General features: G+C 41.3%; 1 protein-coding gene across 1 annotated transcript in view; it reads left to right on the plus strand.

The window, feature by feature from the left end:
- The window catches only part of TBCE (tubulin folding cofactor E), a 217,405-nt gene that overhangs the window by 51,393 nt on the left and 145,452 nt on the right, over positions 1–20,560 (plus strand). Inside the window, exons 4-5 of the mRNA XM_040429306.1 lie at positions 7,262–7,432; positions 7,897–7,985. Coding sequence (XP_040285240.1) covers positions 7,262–7,432; positions 7,897–7,985 — 260 coding nt within the window. The remainder of the gene's footprint in view (positions 1–7,261; positions 7,433–7,896; positions 7,986–20,560) is intronic.

Consider the following 20,560-nt stretch of genomic DNA (forward strand, 5'->3'; position numbering starts at 1 on the left):
TCACAAGGCAGCCTGATGCCGTGCAGAGGCTGCCCAATGCCTTGCACAGCATCGGTAACTGCCTTCTACGGGTGCCGAGGAGATCCAGCCTCAGGCTGGGTCTCCTAGGCAACCTGTTAGTGTATGACTCAGTGTCATACACTAACAGGCAATGCATTACAATGGATTACAGATGTATTGTAATCCATTGCAGAGGGGATCAGACCACCAAAAGTGAACATCAGAAATAAAGTAAAGAAAAAAAAGTGTTTTAATAAAATTTATAAAGTAATAAAATGAATAAAGTAAAAAAGAAAAAAAAACGCACTTTCCCCTTATTTTATAATAAAAAAGCTGAAAAAAACAAAACCCACACATTTTGGGTATCGCCGCGTCCGTAATGACCGTCCCTATAAATATATCACATGATCCACCCTGTCCGATAACAGGTGCAACACCAAGCAATCAAAAAGGCTTATGTCCCACAAAATGGTATCAATAAAACCGTCACCTCATCCTGCAAAAATTGAGCCCCTACCGAAGACAATCGCCCCCCAAAAAAAAAAAAAATGATAGCTCTCAGAATATTGAGACACTAAAACATCATTTTTTTGTTTTTAAAACTTCTATTATTGTGCTAAAGTAAAATACATAAAAAAAAAAATACATATTAGGTATCGCCACGTCTGTAACAACGAGCTCTATAAAAAGATCACATGACCTAACCCCTCAGGTGAACACAAAAAAAAAAAATGCAACAGCAAGTGATCAAAAAGGCGTATGCCGCCCAAAATTAGTTCCAATCAGACAGTCGCCTCATCCCGCAATAAAGGAGACCCTACCTAAGAGAATCGGTCAAAAAATAAAAAAAAAGCTATGGCTCTCAGACTATGGATGCACTAAAATATCATTATTTCATTTTCATAAATGCTATTATTGTGTAAAACTTAAATAAGAAAAAGTAGACATATTAGATTATGCCATGTCCGTAACGATCTGCTCTATAAAAAATTCACATGACCTAATCCCTCAGGTAAACGCTGTAAAAATAAAAAAATTAAAACAGTTCCAAAACATCCATTTTTTTTTTTGTTACCTTGCCTCACAAAAAACGTAATATAGAGCAATTAAAAATCATATGTACCCCAAAATAGTACCAATAAAACTGGCACCTTATCCCGTAGTTTCTAAATTGTGGTCACTTTTTTGAGTTTCTACTCTAGGGGTGCATCAGGGGGGCTACAAATGGGACATGGCATCTAAAAACCAGTTCAGCTAAATCTGCCTTCCAAAAACCATATAGCGTTCCTTTCCTACTGCACCCTGTCGTGTACTCGTACAGCAGTTTACGATCATATGTGGGGTGTTTCTGTAAACCGCAGAATCAGTGTAATAAATATTGAGTTTTATTTGGCTGTTAACCCTTGCTTTGCTACTGTAAAAAATTGATTAAAATTTAAAATCTGCAAAAAAAGTGAAATTCTGAAATTTAATCTCCATTTTCCATTAATTCTTGTGGAACACTTAAAGGGTTAACAAAGTTTGTAAAATCAGTTTTGTATACCTTGAGGGGTGTAGTTTCTAAAATGGGGTCATTTTTGGGTGGTTTACAAGATTTGCTTCCAAACTTCTAAGCTTTCTAACGTCCCCAAAAAATAAAATGTCATTTTTCAAAATGATCCAAACCTAAAGTAGACATATGGAGAATGTAAAGTAATTACTATTTTTGGAGGTATTACTATCTATTATAAAAGTTGAAAAATTAAATTGAATTAAATTTGGTATTTTTTTTATGAATAAAAATATTTATTTTACTCATTTTTACCTCTGTCATGAAGTATGATATGTGACGAGAAAACAATCTCCGAATGGCCTGTATAAGTAAAAGCATTTTAAAGCCACATAAAGTGACACATGTCAGATTTGCAAAAAATGGCCTGGGCAGGAAGGTGAAAACAGACCCGGGGTTGAAGGGGTTAAAAAACAGCTCTTCAGTGGAAAAAAATGTCAAAAATAAAATCACCACCACATATTTGGTATCCCCACATCTATAATGATCCACACTACATAAAGGGTTTCTGTCATGAGAAATAACGTTATGTAGCTGACTGACATTAGCGATGTGCTAATGTCATCAGTACAAGTACATAACAGTATGCTTTATAACTGCCTGCCGCCGTTCTCTTAAAATAAAGCTTTTAAAATATACTAATAAAACTCTAGGTGCTATTAGGGCGTTGCTTCAGCACCTAGAGGCTCGGTCTACGCACCCTTTGGCACGCCCAGGTCCAGTTGATTGACTTTCGAGTTCTCCTCAGTGTCCCTTTTAAATTTTGCGCCGTCCAGTTTAGTATTCGTCGCAGGCACAGTGAGTGAAGGACACGCTCCTGCTGCCGCCTTCCTTCGGCGCAGGCGCAGTGAGGAAGCCGGCAGCAGGAGCGCGTCCTTCACTCACTGCGTCTGCGCCGAATACTAAACGGGACGGCGCAGTCGCGGGATTTACGGGACGATGAGGAGAACTCGAAAGTCAATCAACTGAACCTGGGCGTGCCAAAGGGTGCCTAGACCGAGCCTCTAGGTGCTGAAGCAACACCCTAATAGCACCTAGAGGCTCATTAGCATATTTTACAAGTATTTTAAGAGAACGGCAGCAGGCAGTTATAAAGCATACTGTTATGTACTGCTGACATTAGCACATCGCTAATGTCAGTCAGCTACATAACGTTATTTCTCATGACAGAAACCCTATAATTATCATGCAATTTATTCCAATTCGGTGCAAAAAAAAAACAATACCAGAATTGGTGTTTTTTGCTTACTCTCCATCAAAATCACTGAAAAAAAAGCGATCAAAAAGTGTCCTGTACCCCAAAATGATACCAGTGTAAACCTAGTCGTCACGCCAAAAGCAATCACATAGCTCCATAGAACAAAAATTGTAATTATGGGTTTTGGGATGCGACAATTTTTTCATTTTTTTTTACTTTTTCTTACCATCACACAGCTTTATTTGTGAAATGAAGTAAAATAAAGAAAATAAGGTTATAGCTATTGTTTTAGCAAAAGTATAGCAGATTATGTACACACATACACATCTTTCCCCCTTTTTCATCCATACAAAAAATAAACTGAAAAAGTGTGTGTATACACACATATATACAGTGGATATAAAAAGTCCACTCACCCCTGTTAAAATGTCAGGTTTCTGTGATGTAAAAAAAATGAGACAAAGATAAATAATTTCAGAACTTTTTCCACCTTTAATGTGACCTATAAACTGTACCACGAAGGGAAGAAAACAAAAAATAAATAAAAATAATGTGGTTGCATAAGTGTGCACACTCTGTTATAACTGTGGATGTAGCTGTGTTCAGAATTAAGCAATCACATTCAAAATCATGTTAAATAGGAGTCAGCATAGAGCCGGGTCCCTGCTCTAACAGCCCGGAACGGCAGGAGTGCCGATCCGGGCTGTTTAACCCTTTACATGCCAGGCGCAATGGCGCCTGCTGCATGTAAAGTGGTGACAGAGGGAGCGGACTCCCTCTGTCTCCCATCAGCACCCCGAAAATGCGATCGCGGGGTGCTGATGTGCTGGGAAGCTTACCTTGCTTCCGATGAGGGCCCGAGCCTGTCTTCAGTTACTTCCAGCAGGCTGTGCCTCTCTGGCGCAGCCTGCTGGTCAATGTTCGAATAGCATTGCTATTGAAATGCAATGCATTATAGAGATAATGCATTACATTTTAAAAGCAATCAAAATACTGTATATTATAGTCCCCTTGTGGGACTATTAAGTAGTAAAAAAAATAGAAAAAAAATACACATTTATTAAATAAAAAAAATTCCATAAAATAAAAATATGCCTTTTTTTCCATTTAAAATACGCTTTTCAATGAAAAAAATTGCAAAAAGAAAATATCCCCCATATGTTTGGTATTGCCGCGTCCGTAACGACCAGGACTACATAAATATTACATAAATTATCCCCTATGGTGAACGCCATAAAAAATAAAAAAAGACAGAATTTCTAATTTATTCTTAGTTTCCACCGAAAAAAAACGTAATAACAAGCGATCAAAAAGCGGCATTTACTCCAAAATCATACCCATGAAAATACAAGTCGTCTTTCAAAAATCAAGCCCTCACACAATTCCATATAAAAAAATTAAAAAAAGTTATGGGTCTTGTGAAGTGGCAATGCAAAATAATTTTTGGGGTTAATAAAAGGTGTTTTATTGCAAAAAAAAGTAGTAAAATGTAAACAAAATTATAAGTATTTAGTATCACTGTAATCGTACTGACCCAGAGAATAAAGATATTATGTTATTTGCACCGAAAAATGAACGCCAAAAAATGTATAATGTAAAAACGCAGTGGCAGTATTGCTATTTTTCCCCATCTCCCTCCCAGAAAGAGTTAATAAAAGTTAATCAGAAAGTTATGTGTACCCCAAAATGGCGCCATTAAAAACTACAACTTGTCCCGTAAAAAACAAGCCCTCATAAAGCTATATAGACGAAAAAATAAAAAAGTTATAGCTCTTGGAACGAGACCATAAAAAAAGGAAGAAAAACGCTTGGTCATAAAGGCCCAAACAGGCTTGGTCACTAAGGGGTTAAAAGGTAGGAGTCAGGAGAAGGGTACAAAAGAATTTCCAAGGCATTAGATCAGGCATCTTCAAACTGCGGCCCTCCAGCTGTTGTAAAACTACAATTCCCACAATGCCCTGCTGTAGGCTGATACCTGTATGCTGTTCGGGCATGCTGGGAGTTGTAGTTTTGCAACAGCTGGAGGGCCGCAGTTTGAGGATGCCTGCATTAGATATACCATGGAACACAGTGAAGACAGTCATCATCAAGTGGAGAAAATATGGCACAACAGTGACATTACCAAAAACTGGACATCCCTCCAAAATTGATGAAAATACGAGGTGAAAACTGGTCTGGGAGGCTACCAAGAGGCCTACAGCAACATTAAAGGAGCTGCAGGAATATCTGGCAAGTACTGCCTGTGTGGTACATGTGACAACAATCTCCCGTATTCTTCATATGTCTGGGCTATGGGGTAGAGTGGCAAGACGAAAGCCTTTTCTTACGAAGAAAAACATCCAAGCCAGGCTACATTTTGCAAAAACGCATCTGAAGTCTCCCAAAAGCATGTGGGAAAAGGTGTTATGGTCTGATGAAACCAAGGTTGAACTTTTTGACCATAATTCCAAAAGATATGTTTGGCACAAAAACACTGCACATGACCAAAAGAACACCATACCCACAGTGAAGCATGGTGGTGGCAGCATCATGCTTTGGGGCTGTTTTTCTTCAGCTGGAACCTTAGTTAAGCTGGAGGGAATTATGAACAGTTCCAAATACCAGTCAATATTGGCACAAAACCTTCAGGCTTCTGCTAGAAAGCTGAACCTGAAGAGGAACTTCATCTTTCAGCATGACAACAACCCAAATCAACAAAGGAGGGGCTTCACCAGAAGAAGATTAAAGTTTTGGAATGGCCCAGCCAGAGCCCAGACCTCAATCCGATTGAAAATCTGTGGGGTGATCTGAAGAGGGCTGTGCACAGGAGATGCCCTCTCAATCTGACAGATTTGGAGTGTTTTTTTTGCAAAGAGTGGGCAAATCTTGCGAAGTCAAAATGTGCCATGCTGATGGACTGATACCCAAAAAGACTGAGTGCTGTAATAAAATCAAAAGGTACTTCAACAAATTATTAGTTTAAGGGTGTGCACACTTATGCAACCATATTATTTTATTTTTTATATTTTTTCTTCCCTCTACCTAAAATTTCAGTTTGTTTTTCAATTGAGTTGTACAGTTTATAGGTCACATTAAAGGTGGAAAAAGTTCTGAAATGATTTATCTTTGTCAAATTTTTTTACATCACAGAAACCTGACATTTTAGCAGGGATGTGTAGCCCTTTTATATTCACTGTATATATTTACATTTTTAGTAACAGTATAGCGTGTGTGCAAAATATACAAAAGTGCATACATTTATTTTTAATAGGTATTAGTTTTAGCTATTGCATGTTTTTTTGTGCATAATAAAAAAAAAAATGTAAAAACAAAACATAAAATGTCCAAATTTCCACAAGATGAATACCTTAGAGGGTCAACATAGAGTCACTTTAAAGTAGTTTCTAATGTTTTGCCACTGTACAACATCTGTTCTGACAGTAAGGTGCCACGGATCCAACAACAGAAAAATAGGCCACCAAAATCCATAGTGCTGTCCAGTAATTTGAAGTTATGCGGTGGGCCCAGCCTTTAGATAAATTACACAAATAACACCCATTTTCACAGTACAAACTTAAAGTAATTGTTTTAAAAATCTTAAAATACTATGTAAAATAAAAACAAATTGATAGGAAAATATTTTTTTTCTTCTGAAGTTTCACAGTTTGTCCTATTTAAAAAAAAAATCTATATCTGTCGTCTAATGGCACAAAAAAGGTGTACGGGTGCCCCTTGACTGAAAAGTTGGCCTGGTAAGGAGGGGGGTCTGGTTATGGTTCAAAGGGTTTTTTATTGTGGGACATTCGTAAAACTTAAAAAAAGATTTTTTTTTTCCCATCCCCCAAAAAAGAATTAAAGGGATTACCCAACCCTTATAATGCCCTCCCCCCCCCCCCCCCCATGCCTGCATGGCCGCCGCTGCATCTCCCGCGATGCTATGGAGGCTCGTCCCTGCCGTCGCCTGGCTATCCCCCCATCCCCCGTTGCCAGATGTTTTGATACGCGCGCCAAGGGTGTGCAGCGGCAAGCTTGTGGTAATCAGGAGCGGCGCGGGTGCTAGGAGCGGGGTAGGTATATCTGAGGGGCCTGGGCATTAAGGGGGTCATTATAGTGGTTGGATAACCCCTTTAATAAAAGTTACTCAGTAAATTGAGTACCCCAAAATGATGCCATTAAAAACTACAACTTGTCCTGCAAAACACAAGCCCTCATATGACTACATTGACATAAAAATAAAAAAACTGATAGTTTTTGGAATGTGAAGATAAAAAAAAAAAAAAAGAAATTGCTTGATCACTACAGCCCAAAACAGGCTGGTCACTAAGAGGTTAATGAAGATTTTTTTTTTTTTTTATATATATATATTTTAGTGCAATAAATGAAAACTGTTGTACCCTTTCTCAAGGCAGAATTATTTTTACTGATCCCAGCACTACTGAGAAGGGAATTGTTTTGAAATGTTTTTCTCATGTTTGATCTTTCTTGACTTTTGATTAATGATCAAATTAACGTATTTACTCTGGCTCATTTTTTAGTCATCCATCAGGAGGATCTTTTATAAGGCCTAAGAAGGCAAGTTTTGGTATCAATTTCCTAACTGCCGTGACAAAGCGTTATGGCTTAAATGATGATTGGAATGAAACGATGGTGGTTGGGAAGAAGACAGTGGAACTTGTTGGATTTGAATCGGTTCAAGAGGAACAAAGGTTAGAAGTTTCTCTTCTTATATTGAGTTAAAGGGGTTTACGAAGCACAGTGCTACTCATTGTATAGCGGCTGTGCTTGATTTCGCACACCGACCCATTAACTTCAATAGTGCTTAGAGCGATACCAAGCACAGCCACTATACTATGTACGGCGCTGTACTTGGTAGGCACAGAGAAGGCTGCGGCATTCACAGGAGAGCCAGTGCCTTCTCAAACAGATGATGGGTGACGGAACCCTACCAATTAGATACTCATGACCTATCCTGAGGATAGGTCATCAGTATTCATATCCTAGAAAACCCCTTTAAAAAGCTTCAACCTGATTCTTCAAACTGCTTTATTAACCAAACCCATAGAAAACATTTTTAGCATGCATTTTTCCTAAATATGGATTTAGCTTGCTTGTCCCATTTTTGGTTACCATTTAAAGTAAATGACTGTAAATATTTCCTTTTGTCTTTCAGTCAGTTGAACACATTGTTTGACATTTCCGTACGAGAATGCATGGTCAGTAGTGCTGGTCACAAAGGAGTGATACAGAGTTCATGTCCCAGTATCCTTTTGAAGACTAAAATTTTACATGTGTGAAGTATGCTCTTGACATTTTTTATTCTTCCAATATGTTTTAGTTTGTATGTCTGGACACCCGTTTGAAAACCACTATGGCATGTTAAAGGGTTTCTACCACCAGATTTTCACCTATTTAGCTGTCTGACACTAGCGGTCTGAAATTCTGGTGCGGGTTTTCTCCGGCCGATCGCTGTAACGTCGGCCGGGGAGTATTTTCGCTGTTTAGGGCTATTGGGTGCCGTTATATGACTCAGGGTTCCAGAGGAGGTTTTTTTTTTTTACTCAGAGCTAAGTAATAAGCTTTAGAGGTTTACCCCGCCCCTTTGTGGGCGGGGCTTCCGTTTGGCGCCCAAACACCCTATTTAAACTTGGTGAGGCTCCAGGTTCAGTCTCCTGGAGCACAGTTATCTGTTAACCTTGAGTCGTGTGGTTGGTGCTAGAGTTGTTTGCGTGCAAACCTCTGTATTGCTGAAAACCTTTTCCTTTACATAGAGCTTGCTAGTATCTTCTGGGTAAAGATCCTGAAGCTTGCGGTTAAAGGTCTTTTTTTTCTTGAATTATGCTTTTTTTTTATTTTTCAGCCATGTCTTCTACCGGGGACGGTGAGCGAGAGCCCAGCAGGAAGTCCGCAGGCAAGAACGTCACCTGCAGTGCCATGACTGCCAGATCGTGCTGGAGGATTCCTACGATTTTTCCCGGTGCCCACCCTGTAGGGCCAAGACTCTCCCCCAGCTGGAGCCATCAGTCCACGACGTTGTCGATTGGGTAAAGGGCTATATGGAGACCAATATGAACCAGGTCAACGCCTCCATACAAGAGAGACGGAATGGAGAAAGCCGGAGAAGGGTCCAGTGTTGACCAAAAGATTCAAGGCAGTGTTTCCGGTCAAAGAAGATCAAGTATCTTCCTGGGGGCCTGTCCCCAAGGTGGACATGGCGGTTGCAAAGCTATCTAGAAGGACCCTGATCCCATCAGACGACGGGTCAAGTTTGCAAGACCCAATGGACCGGAAGGCGGATTGCGCCCTTAGGCGCGCTTATTCCTCAGCCTCCGCCTCGGTGGCGATTTCTTCGTCTGAAGTGGCGAATTTTCTGAAAACGAGATTCTCTCAGATTCAGTCTGACCTAGACCAGGGGGTCTCTAGGGACGACATCCTGGCCTCATGTAAGACTTGCCATAGACTTCTTGTGTGACGCAGCGCCACAACAGTTGAAGCTGGCATCTAAGTCCATGGCTCTCTCAACCGCGAGCAGGCGTCCGCTTTGGTTGAAACCTTGGAAGGCCGATACGACCTCAAAGCACAATCTTTGTGCCATGGCATATGAACCCGGCAAACTCTTTGGTGCAGAGCTTGACCAAATAAAGGAAGGACTGTCGGACAAGAAGGGCAAGTCCCTTCCCCAGCAGTCCGTGGTCGGGGCAAGGGGTTTGGTTCCAGGGCGGAACCTCAACCCAGAGCCCAGAGGAATTGGGGCTCCCGTAGATGAGGAAAATCCTCTCGGGGTTCTAGACCGCCCAAGAAGTCCTCGGCGCTCTGATTGCGGGCCTCCTCGAGGCTCTTGGTATTTAGCCGGTCTGACTGGAAATCCCAGGCTCCCTTCTCCCCACATTCCCGTAGGCGGTCGCCTACAGCACTTTCTACCTTGTTGGCAGGATCATATCCAGGACATTTGGGTCCTGCGTGTAATTTCTCAGGGCTACCTTGTGGACTTGAGCAGTCCGCCTCCGGACAAGTTCGTCCAAACAAGTCTTCTTCCCAGCAACAAGCAAAAGATTCTAGAAAATTACGTGCTAGAATACTTCCAGAAGGGGGCCTTAGAAGAGGTTCCTCTCCAAGAGAGGTTAACAGGTATCTACTCCCCAGTTTTCCTGGTACCCAAGAATACAGGAGGTTGGAGGATGATTATAGATCTGAGGTTCTTCAACCGTTTCATAACACAAAAGAAGTTCTGTATGGAAACTATCCAGTCGGTGACCATTCTTCTTATGCCGGGAGATTTCTTGGCAACCTTAGACCTCAAGGATGCTTATCTCCATATTCCCATCCATCCTGGGTCCAGAAGATTCTTAAGGATCGCGGTAAACATCAGGGGGGTCCTAAAACATTTTCAGTTTGTGGCCCTCCCGTTTGGGATTTCTTCAGCCCCACACACTTTCACCAAAGTGGTGGTCTCTGTGGTGGCCGCGCTAAGGCTTCAGGGCCTAAGTATAGTTCCATACCTGGACGACTGGCTCCTCAGAGCTCCTTCCGAAGCGATCCTGTCCCAACACATCCAACAGGCTGTCACATTCCTGCATCTGTTGGGATGGATAATCAATTGGGACAAATCCCAACTTCAACCAGCCACCTCGGTAAGGTTCCTGGGGTTCATGGTGGATTCAGTCAGGATGACTATTCATCTCACTCCCGAAAGAAGGCAATCCGTGCAACAGACAGCCCGGTCTCTTTCTGTACCAAAACAGGTAACGATTCGAACATGGATGAAAATGTTGGGACTAATGTCTTCAACCGCTCAGGCGGTACCTTGGGCATTATGGCATCTACGTCCGCTCCAGTCGGAAGTACTAGCCAAGTGGAATCACAGTCCAGTGGGACTCAATTCCGTGCTCTCCCTGCCTTACAAAGTCCGATCCTCTCTAAGGTGGTGGACCCACCTCGAGGACGGCAAGTCCCTGATCCAGCCCTCTTGGATCATACTTACTTCAGACGCATCCCTAGTAGGCTGGGGTGCGCATCTTCAGGACATGACAGTCCAGGGAATTTGGACACCTCAGGAGAGGTTATTGTCATCAAATCTCCTGGAGATCAGAGCAATCAGACTAGCTCTTTTTCATTTTGCTCCCTTCATTTGAGTGAAGGCAGTGAAGGTACAATCAGACAGCATGACCGCTGTGCTGTATATCAACAAGAAGGGAGGCACAAGGTCACAACGTCTCCTGAGAGAGATGGGGTGATATTGGATTGGGCAGAACTGAACCTCACCCACTTATCAGTCGTTCACATTCGCGGAGTTCTCAATGTGATTGCGGATCGCCTGAGCCGAGGTCTTCCAACCGGAGAATAGTCACTTCATCCAGAGGTCTTCAAGGAGATAACGCTCAGGTGGGGCATGCCAGAGATCGATTTCATGGCAATGAGGTTCAACACCAAGGTGGAAAGGTATTGCTCCCTTTACAGGGAGGACAACCCGGTGGCTATAGATGTTCTGTCAATCCCATGGAGGTTCAGGCTGGCCTACATCTTCCCTCCAATTTCCTTGATACCAAGGGTCTTGATGAAAATCAGGCAGGACCAAGCGTCAGTTATCGCCATTATCCCATACTGTCCGAAAAGAGCTTGGTTTACCCAACTCTTACAGATGAGTCGGGGTCAATTTTTGAGGCTTCCCCCAGAGAGAGTACTGGTGTCGGGGGACACCCAGATCTCCTCAAATCTTCAAATGTTCAACCTGACGGCCTGGAGGTTGACCAGTCCCTTCCAAGGATAGAAGGGCTATCAGGGTCTGTCTTGAGAACCTTAGAGCACTCCAGATCAGAAGCTGCCAATAAGGCCTACTCCAGAATCTGGAAGATCTTTTCATCCTGGTGTAGAAAGGCATCAGCAAACATCCGCTGAAGCTTCCATCCCGATAATTCTCCAATTTCTTCAAGATAGTCTGGACAGGGGGCTATCACCAGCTACCCTTAAAGTGCAGATTTCAGCAATCTCTGCTTGTCTCAACAGAGCTATTTCTCAAGACCCCCCTTATCAAGAGATTCCTGAAGGGAGCCTCAAGATTAAAGCCTACAGTAATCAGACCTATCCCTGTTTGGGATTTATCAGTCGTGCTCAGGGGGTTATCATCTTCCCCCTTTGAGCCCCTAGAGGAGGCGGGATTCAAGTTCCTGACCTGGAAGATCACCTTCTTGTTGGCTGTTACCTCTGTAAAGCGAGTTGGGGAACTCCAGGCTTTTTCTGCCTTTGAGCCTTATACAAAGTTCCTGCAGGATCGGGTACTTCTCAAATTTTTGCCTGCTTTCATCCCAAAGGTTCCTTCCTTTGACAAAATCAACCAGGTGATCTCTCTGCCAACGTTGCCTCCACCCCCCTCCTCTGAGGAAATAGTGCTCCATACCCTCGACATTTCGAGATGTCTTAGGATTTACCTGGAACGCTCCAAGGTATTTAGGAAGGATGAAAACCTCCTTATCCTTTTTTCCGGTACCCATAATGGGAGGAAAGCCTCTAAACCCTCCATCAGTCGCTGGATTAAAGAGGCAATTCGGGAGTCTTATATGTCTCAGTAAAAAAAAAATTGGTAAAAGATATGGGGGAAAAAGTATACATATTAGGTATCGCCTCCCGCAAAAAATGAGCCCCTACCTGAGACAATCGCCCAAAAAATAAAAAAAACTATGGCTCAGAATATGGAGACACTAAAACATCTTTTTTTTTTTTTTTTGTTTTAAAAAAGCTGTTATTGTGTAAAACTTACATAAATAAAAAAAAAGTATACATATTTGGTATCGCCGCGTTCGTATCGACCGGCTCTATAAAAATATCACATGACCTAACCCCTCAGATGAACACCGTAAAAAATTTTAAATAAAAACTGTGCTAAATAAACCATTTTTTGTCACCTTACATCACAAAAAGTGTAATAGCAAGCGATCAAAAATTCACACGCACCCCAAAATAGTGCCAATCAAACCGTCATCTCATCCCGCAAAAATCATACCCTACCCAAGGTAATCACCCAAAAACTGAAAAGATTATGGCTCTCAGACTATGGAAACACTAGAACATGATTTTTTTTTGCTTCAAAAATGAAATCATTGTGTAAAACTTACCTAATATGTATACTTTTTTTTTTTTATTTATGTATCGCCGCATCCGTGACAACCTGGTCTATAAAAATATCACATGATCTAACCTGTCAGATGAATGTTGTAAATAACAAAAAATAAAAACGGTGCCAAAACAGCTATTTCTTGTTATCTTGCCTCACAAAAAGTGTAATATAGAGCAACCAAAAATCATATGTACCCTAAACTAGTACCAACAATACTGCCACCCTATCCCGTAGTTTCTAAAATGGGGCCACTTTTTTGGAGTTTCTACACTAGGGGTGCATCGGGGGGCTTCAAATGGAACATGGTGTAAAAAAAAAACAGTCCAGCAAAAGCTGCCTTCCAAAAACCGTATGGCATTCCTTTCCTTCTGCGCCCTGCCGTGTGCCCGTACAGCTGTTTACGACCACATATGGGGTGTTTCTGTAAACTACAGAATCAGGGCCATAAATATTGAGTTTTGTTTGACTGTTAACCCTTGCTTTGTTACTGGGAAAAATGGATTAAAATGTAAAATTTGCCAAAAAATGTAAATTCTGAAATGTCATCTCCATTTGCCAATAACTCTTGTGGAACACCTAAAGGCCCCTTTCAAACGGGCGAGTATTCCGCGCGGATGCGATGCGTGAGTTGAACGCATTGCACCCGCACTGAATCCCGACCCATTCATTTCTATGGGGCTGTTCACATGAGCCGTGATTTTCACGCATCACTTGTGCGTTGCGTGAAAATCGCAGCATGCTCTATATTCTGCGTTTTTCACGCAACGCAGGCCCCATAGAAGTGAATGGGGTTGCGTGAAAATCGCAAGCAAGTGCGGATGCGGTGCGATTTTCACGCACGTTTGCTAGGAGACGATCGGGATGGAGACCCGATCATTATTATTTCCCCTTATAACATGGTTATAAGGGAAAATAATAGCATTCTGAATACAGAATGCATAGTAAAATAGCGCTCGAGGGGTTAAAAAAATAATAATAATTTAACTCGCCTTAGTCCACTTGATCGCGCTGTCGGCATCTCCTTCTGTCTCCTTCTTTGCTGATTGTAGGAACAGGACCTGTGGTGATGTCACTCTGGTCATCACATGATCCATCACATGATCTTTTACCATGGTGATGGATCATGTGACGACCGGTGTGACGCCACCACAGGTCCTGTTCCTACAATCAGCCAAGAAGGAGACAGAAGGAGATGCCGGCAGCGCAATCAAGTGGACTAAGGTGAGTTAAATGATTTTATTTTATTTTTTTAACCCCTCCAGCGCTATTTTACTATGCATTCTGTATTCAGAATGCTATTATTTTCCCTTACAACCATGTTATAAGGGAAAATAATACAATCTACAGAACACCGATCCCAAGCCCGAACTTCTGTGAAGAAGTTCGGATTTGGGTACCAAACATGCGCGATTTTTCTCACGCGAGTGCAAAACGCATTACAATGTTTTGCACTCGCGCGGGAAAAATCGCGTGTGTTCCCGCAACGCACCCGCACATTTTCCCGCAACGCCCGTGTGAAAGAGGCCAAAGGGTTAACAACGTTTGTAAAATCTGTTTTGAATTCCTTGAGGGGTGTAGTTTCTTAGATGGGGTCACTTTTATGGAGTTTCTACTAGGGTTGCATCAGGGGGGCTTCAAATGGGACATGGTGTAAAAAAAAAAAAACAGTCCAGCAAAATCTGCCTTCCAAAAACCGTATGGCATTCCTTTCCTTCTGCACTCTGCCGTGTGCCCGTACAGCGGTTTACGACCACATATGGGGTGTTTCTGTAAACTACAGAATCAGGGCCATAAATATTGAGTTTTGTTTGGCTGTTAACCCTTGCTTTGTAAAAGTAAAAAAAATATTAAAATGGAAAATCTGCCAAAAAAGTGAAATTTTGAATTTGTATCTCTATTTTACATGAATTCTTGTGGAACACCTAAAGGGTTAACGACGTTTGTAAAATCAGTTTTGAATACCTTGAGGGGTGTAGTTTATAGAATGGGGTAATTTTTGGGTGGTTTCTATTATGTAAGCCTCGCAAAGTGACTTCAGACCTGAACTGGTCCCTAGAAATTGGGTTTTTGAAAATTTCTGAAAAATTTCAAGATTTGCTTCTAAACTTCTAAGCCTTGTAACATCGCCAAAAAATAAAATATCATTCCCAAAATGATCCAAACATGAAGTAGACATATGGGGAATGTAAAGTAATAACTATTTTTGGAGATATTACTATGTATTATAGAAGTAGAGAAATTGAAACTTGGAAATTTGCAATTTAAAAACATTTTTTGGTAAATTTGATATTTTTTAAAAAAATTAAAATTAAGTTTTTTGACTTCATTTTACCAGTGTCATGAAGTACAATATGTGATGAAAAAACTATCTCAGAATGGCCTGGATAAGTCAAAGCGTTTTAAAGTTATCTTCACTTAAAGTGACACTGGTCAGATTTTCAAAAAATGGCCAAGTCCTTAAGGTGAAATAGGGCTGAGTCCTTAAGGGGTTAATAGAAGGTTGAGTGGAAGAAAAAAGCATGGTAGATAAAGGTGCATAAGCAACAGGGTAACCGCAGACTTAACCCCTTCCAGCAACAGCCAGTTTGGACCAAATGCCGAAGCCTCATTTTTCAAATCTGACATGTCACTTTATGTGATTAACTTTTGAACGCTTTTACTTATCCAAGCGGTTCTGAATTTTTTATTTTTTTTGTGACACTTCGTACTTCGTATTAGTGGTGAATTTGAGTCGATATATCTTACCTTTTATGTACGAAAAGATTCAAAATTTACAGAAAATTTTGAAAAATTTGCAATTTTTAATTCAGATGATACCCCAGAAAATAGTAACATTCACCATATGTATACTTTATGCTTCCATCATTTTGTAAATGTCTTTATTTTATTTAATTTTTTTAAGGCTTACAATTTTGGAAGCAATTCTTAAAATTTTCAAGAAAATTTTCAAAACCGTCTTAAGTTACTTTTAAGGGGCTTTCATAGTAGAAACCAACTATACTACACCATTTTAGAAACGACACCCCTCAAATTATTCAAAACTTAATATTGAAGCTTTGTTAATCCTTTAGGTGTTCCACAGGAATTAAAGCTAAATTATGGGGAAATAAAAAAAAAATTTGTTCAGATACCATTTTAATCCTTTTTTCCCTGTAACACAGCAAATGTTAACAGCAAAACAAACCTCAATATTTAAGTTAAAAAAAGAAACAGATGGGGTGGCATTACTAACTTCCCTTATAAGTCTCTGGTATAGGCATAACACGCCACCATCCTAGGCACGCTCAATACGGCTTGCGGTGCTCAACCTCCAATAACAAGAAAATACAATCCAAGAAAAAAGAGTCGGCACTCGCCATCGTCGTAAACAGGAAAGGAATGCCATACGGTTTTTGGAAGGCAGATTTTGCTGGACTGTTTTTTTTGACACCATGTCCCATTTGAAGCCCCCCTGATGCACTCCTAGAGTAGAAACTACTGGATAGGGTGGCAGTATTGTTGGTACTAGTTTAGGGTACATATGATTTTTGGTTGCTCTATATTACACTTTTTGTGAGGCAAGATAACAAGAAATAGCTGTTTTGGCGCAGTTTTTATTTTTTGTTATTTACAACATTCATCTGACAGGTTAGATCATGTGATATTTTTATAGACCAGGTTGTCACGGATGCGGCGATACCTAATATGTATACTTTTTTTTTTATTTATGTAACTTTTACACAATGATTTATTTTTTTAAGCAAAAAAAAAATCATGTTTTAGTGTTTCCATTGTCTGAGAGCCATAATTTTTTCAGTTTTTTGGCGATTACCTTGGGTAGGGTATGATTTTTGCGGGATGAGATGACCGTTTTATTGGCACTATTTTGGGGTGCGTATGACTTTTTGATCGCTTGCTATTACACTTTTTGTGATGTAAGGTGACAAACAATTGTTTATTTAGCACTGTTTTTATTTTTTATGGTGTTCATCTGAGGGGTTAGGTCATGTGATATGTTTATGTTCCCCCCCCCCCTCCCTATTTTTTACCAATTTTTTACCAATTTTTTTTTAACTTTATTTGGGGAAAATGACGTTTTTGTTTATTTTTTACTTGAAACTTAAAAAAAAAAATTTGGGGGGGGGGGACTTTATTTTTGAAACTTTTTTTTTTGTCCCACTTTGGGACTTGAACTTTTGGGGGTCTAATCCTTTACAAAGCATTCCAATACTTCTGTATTGGAATGCATTGGCTGTATGAGTAATACTGTGTGTATTACTCATACAGCATCCAGCCTGTGAGATCCAGGGGGCTGGATCTCACAGGCTCGTCACTGGAAGGCAGCGCGATGCCTTCCATGCCATCGGGTCCCCCCTACAGCCGCATGGGGACCCGATGGTCTGAATTTACCTGCGGTTTACCTGCGATTTGCGGCGATCGCCGACACGGGGGGGGGGGGGTTCACGGGACCTCCACCCCCCCGCGCATTTAGCCAAGGTGCCTGGTCAATGATTTGAGCAGGCATCGGGTTCCGATCACCGGGCGACGGTGTTCGGAATAACACATAACATACCGGTACGTCATTGGTCCTTAAGGAGTCGGGAAACATGCTGTACCGGTACGTCCTAAGTCCTTAAGGGGTTAGAAACAGTGACCTCCACTGTGACCGCCCCTTTAAGCAGTAAAGAAAAATGGCTGGGTTGTTATGGAAACCTGGAGTAAAACTGTGTTTATGGCAGTTGGGATTTGAAGAGAAAGACTTGCAGGCTTGTATTGGCTAATGTGGGTCATTTTTGGGGAATTTCTCAGGAACGGTACGTCCTAGAGAGCTGAGACCCGGTCTAAAACCTTCCTGGACACCTGATGTACCTGTGTGCCAAATTTGGTAAAGATCGGTCCAGTCATTTGGTCTAGACAGACCCCCAATGCTGTAAAGGGTTTTAGGGAATTTAGTGTACATTTGTAATTGTGTTCAGAATGAAATCTTACAAGGACTTTTTAAAGAACCAAATGCAACTATAATGACATCAATTGTTTTTGTAATACAGTATTAAATGTTTTTTTTGTGATTTCTTCATTGACACAATTATTCAACCCCTTAAAGACTACCACTCTTAAGAACAGAGGTTCATTCAAGTGTTTTCGATCAGGTATTGAAAACACCTGTGGATGTCAAGGAGCAGCAATCAAGCATAATAAGCACCAATTAGGCAGATTTAAAAGGACTGATACTCAGCTCCTTCTAGACATTTACTGGTGTGTTTACAAACATGGTGAAGTCAAGAGAATGGTCCAGGAAGACAAGAGAAGAGGTAATTTCTCTTCACAGGAAGGGCAATGGCAAAGGCTATAAGAAGATTGCAAAGATGTTAAACATACCAAGAGACACCATAGGAAGTAGGGCTGCACGATATGGGAATTTTGTGCGATTGCGATTAGGGCCCTAAAAATTGCGATAACGATATGCGATGTGATACTTTAAGGGAATTGTGCTAGAGGTCTATTTGCTTGGATTTTCAAGGCAAAAGCACACAGAAATTACTGATAATGCTGAAATGTAGTTATGCTTAACTCAAGAACTGAAATGCACAATGTTTTTCAAAATAAAACATCTTTTACTAAATTAAATAACATATTTGCATTACTGCAAAAGTACAAAATACAAAACTTGCCATTTTTTTAATAGCACTGCACAGAACAGATAAACAAAAAAAATAGAAGAACATTTGTTCATTAAAATAACGACTTGCCTCCAGCCCCTCCTCCCTCTCCGCACTGATGTATCGCCGGCCGTGCTGTGCAACATAGTGGCTGGCGATACATCCATGTCAGCCACGTAAAAAGTCAACCATCGCTTTATAAGACGCACTGCCATTTTCCCCCCACTTTTAGGGGGAAAAAAGTTTGTCTTATAAAGCGAAAAATATGGTAATACAATTGCAGCATTTTCGGGTCGGCCAATTGGCAATTGCGATATGGCGATTTATTGTGCAGGCCTAATAGGAAGCATCATTCGCAAATTCAAGGCAAAGGGCACTGTTGAAACGCTACCTGGTCGTGGCAGAAAGAAGATGCTGACTTCGACTGCTGTGCGCTACCTGAAGCGCAAAGTGAAGAAAAGTCCCCGTGTGACTGCTGAGGAACTGAAAAAAGATTTGTCAGATGTGGGTACTGAAGTTTCAGCTCAGACAATAAGGCGCACACTGCGTAATGAAGGCCTCCATGCCAGAACTCCCAGGCGCACCCCCTTGCTGTCTCCAAAGAATAAGAAGAGTCGACTGCAGTATGCCAAAAGTCATGTGGACAAACCACAAAAGTTTTGGGATAGTGTTCTGTGGACTGATGAAACAAAATTAGAACTGTTTGGGCCCATGGATCAACGCTATGTTTGGAGGAGGAAGAACAAGGCCTATGAAGAAAAGAACACCTTGCCTACTGTGAAGCATGGTGGGGGGTCAGTCATGCTTTGGGGCTGTTTTGCTTCTACAGGTACAGGGAAGCTTCAGCGTGTGCAAGGTACCATGAATTCTCTTCAGTACCAGGAGATATTGGATGAAAATGTGATGCAGTCCATCACAAACCTGAGGCTTGGGAGACGTTGGACCTTTAAACAGGACAATGATCCCAAGCATACCTCCAAGTCCACTAGAGCATGGTTGCAGATTAAAGGCTGGAACATTTTGAAGTGGCCATCACAGTCACCAGACTTAAATCCGATTGAGAACCTCTGGTGGGACTTAAAGAAAGCAGTTGCAGCGCGCAAGCCTAAGAATGTGACTGAACTGGAGGCTTTTGCCCATGAAGAATGGGCAAAGATACCCGTAGATCTCTGCAAGACACTTGTGTCAAGCTATACTTCACGTTTAAAAGCTGTTATAACTGGAAAAGGATGTTTGTACTAAGTACTAAGTTTGAATGTCACTTGGGGGTTGAATAAAACTGATAATGATGTGAGCACAGAAAAGACATTTGTGGTTATTTCATTATAAATGTTATGTTATATTTGTCTGACTTACAAGTGCCTCTTTGATTTAATTGTAAACAAGATGACTGAAATGATCAATGTCAAACTGGCCAAAACACTCAATTTCAGTGGGGGTTGAATAATTTTGAAAACAACTGTGTGTGTGTGTGTGTGTGTATGTGTATATATATATATATATATATATATATATATATACACTGCTCAAAAAAATAAAGGGAACACTTAAACACAATGTAACTCCAAGTCAATCACACTTCTGTGAAATCAAACGGTCCACTTAGGAAGCAACACTGAGTGACAATCAATTTCACATGCTGTTGTGCAAAAGGGATAGACAACAGGTGGAAATTATAGGCAATTAGCAAGACACCCCCAATAAAGGAGTGGTTCTGCAGGTGGTGACCACAGACCACTTCTCAGTTCCTATGCTTCCTGGCTGATGTTTTGGTCACTTTTGAATGCTGCCGGTGCTTTCACTCTAGTGGTAGCATGAGACGGAGTCTACAACCCATACAAGTGGCTCAGGTAGTGCAGCTTATCCAGGATGGCACATCAATGCGAGCTGTGGCAAGAAGGTTTGCTGTGTCTGTCAGCGTAGTGTCCAGAGCATGGAGGCGCTACCAGGAGACAGGCTAGTACATCAGGAGACGTGGAGGAGGCCGTAGGAGGGCAACAACCCAGCAGCAGGACCGCTACCTCCGCCTTTGTGCAAGGAGGAACAGGAGGAGCACTGCCAGAGCCCTGCAAAATGACCTCCAGCAG

This window comes from Bufo bufo, chromosome 4 (assembly GCF_905171765.1).
Source record: "Bufo bufo chromosome 4, aBufBuf1.1, whole genome shotgun sequence".
NCBI lineage: Eukaryota > Metazoa > Chordata > Amphibia > Anura > Bufonidae > Bufo > Bufo bufo.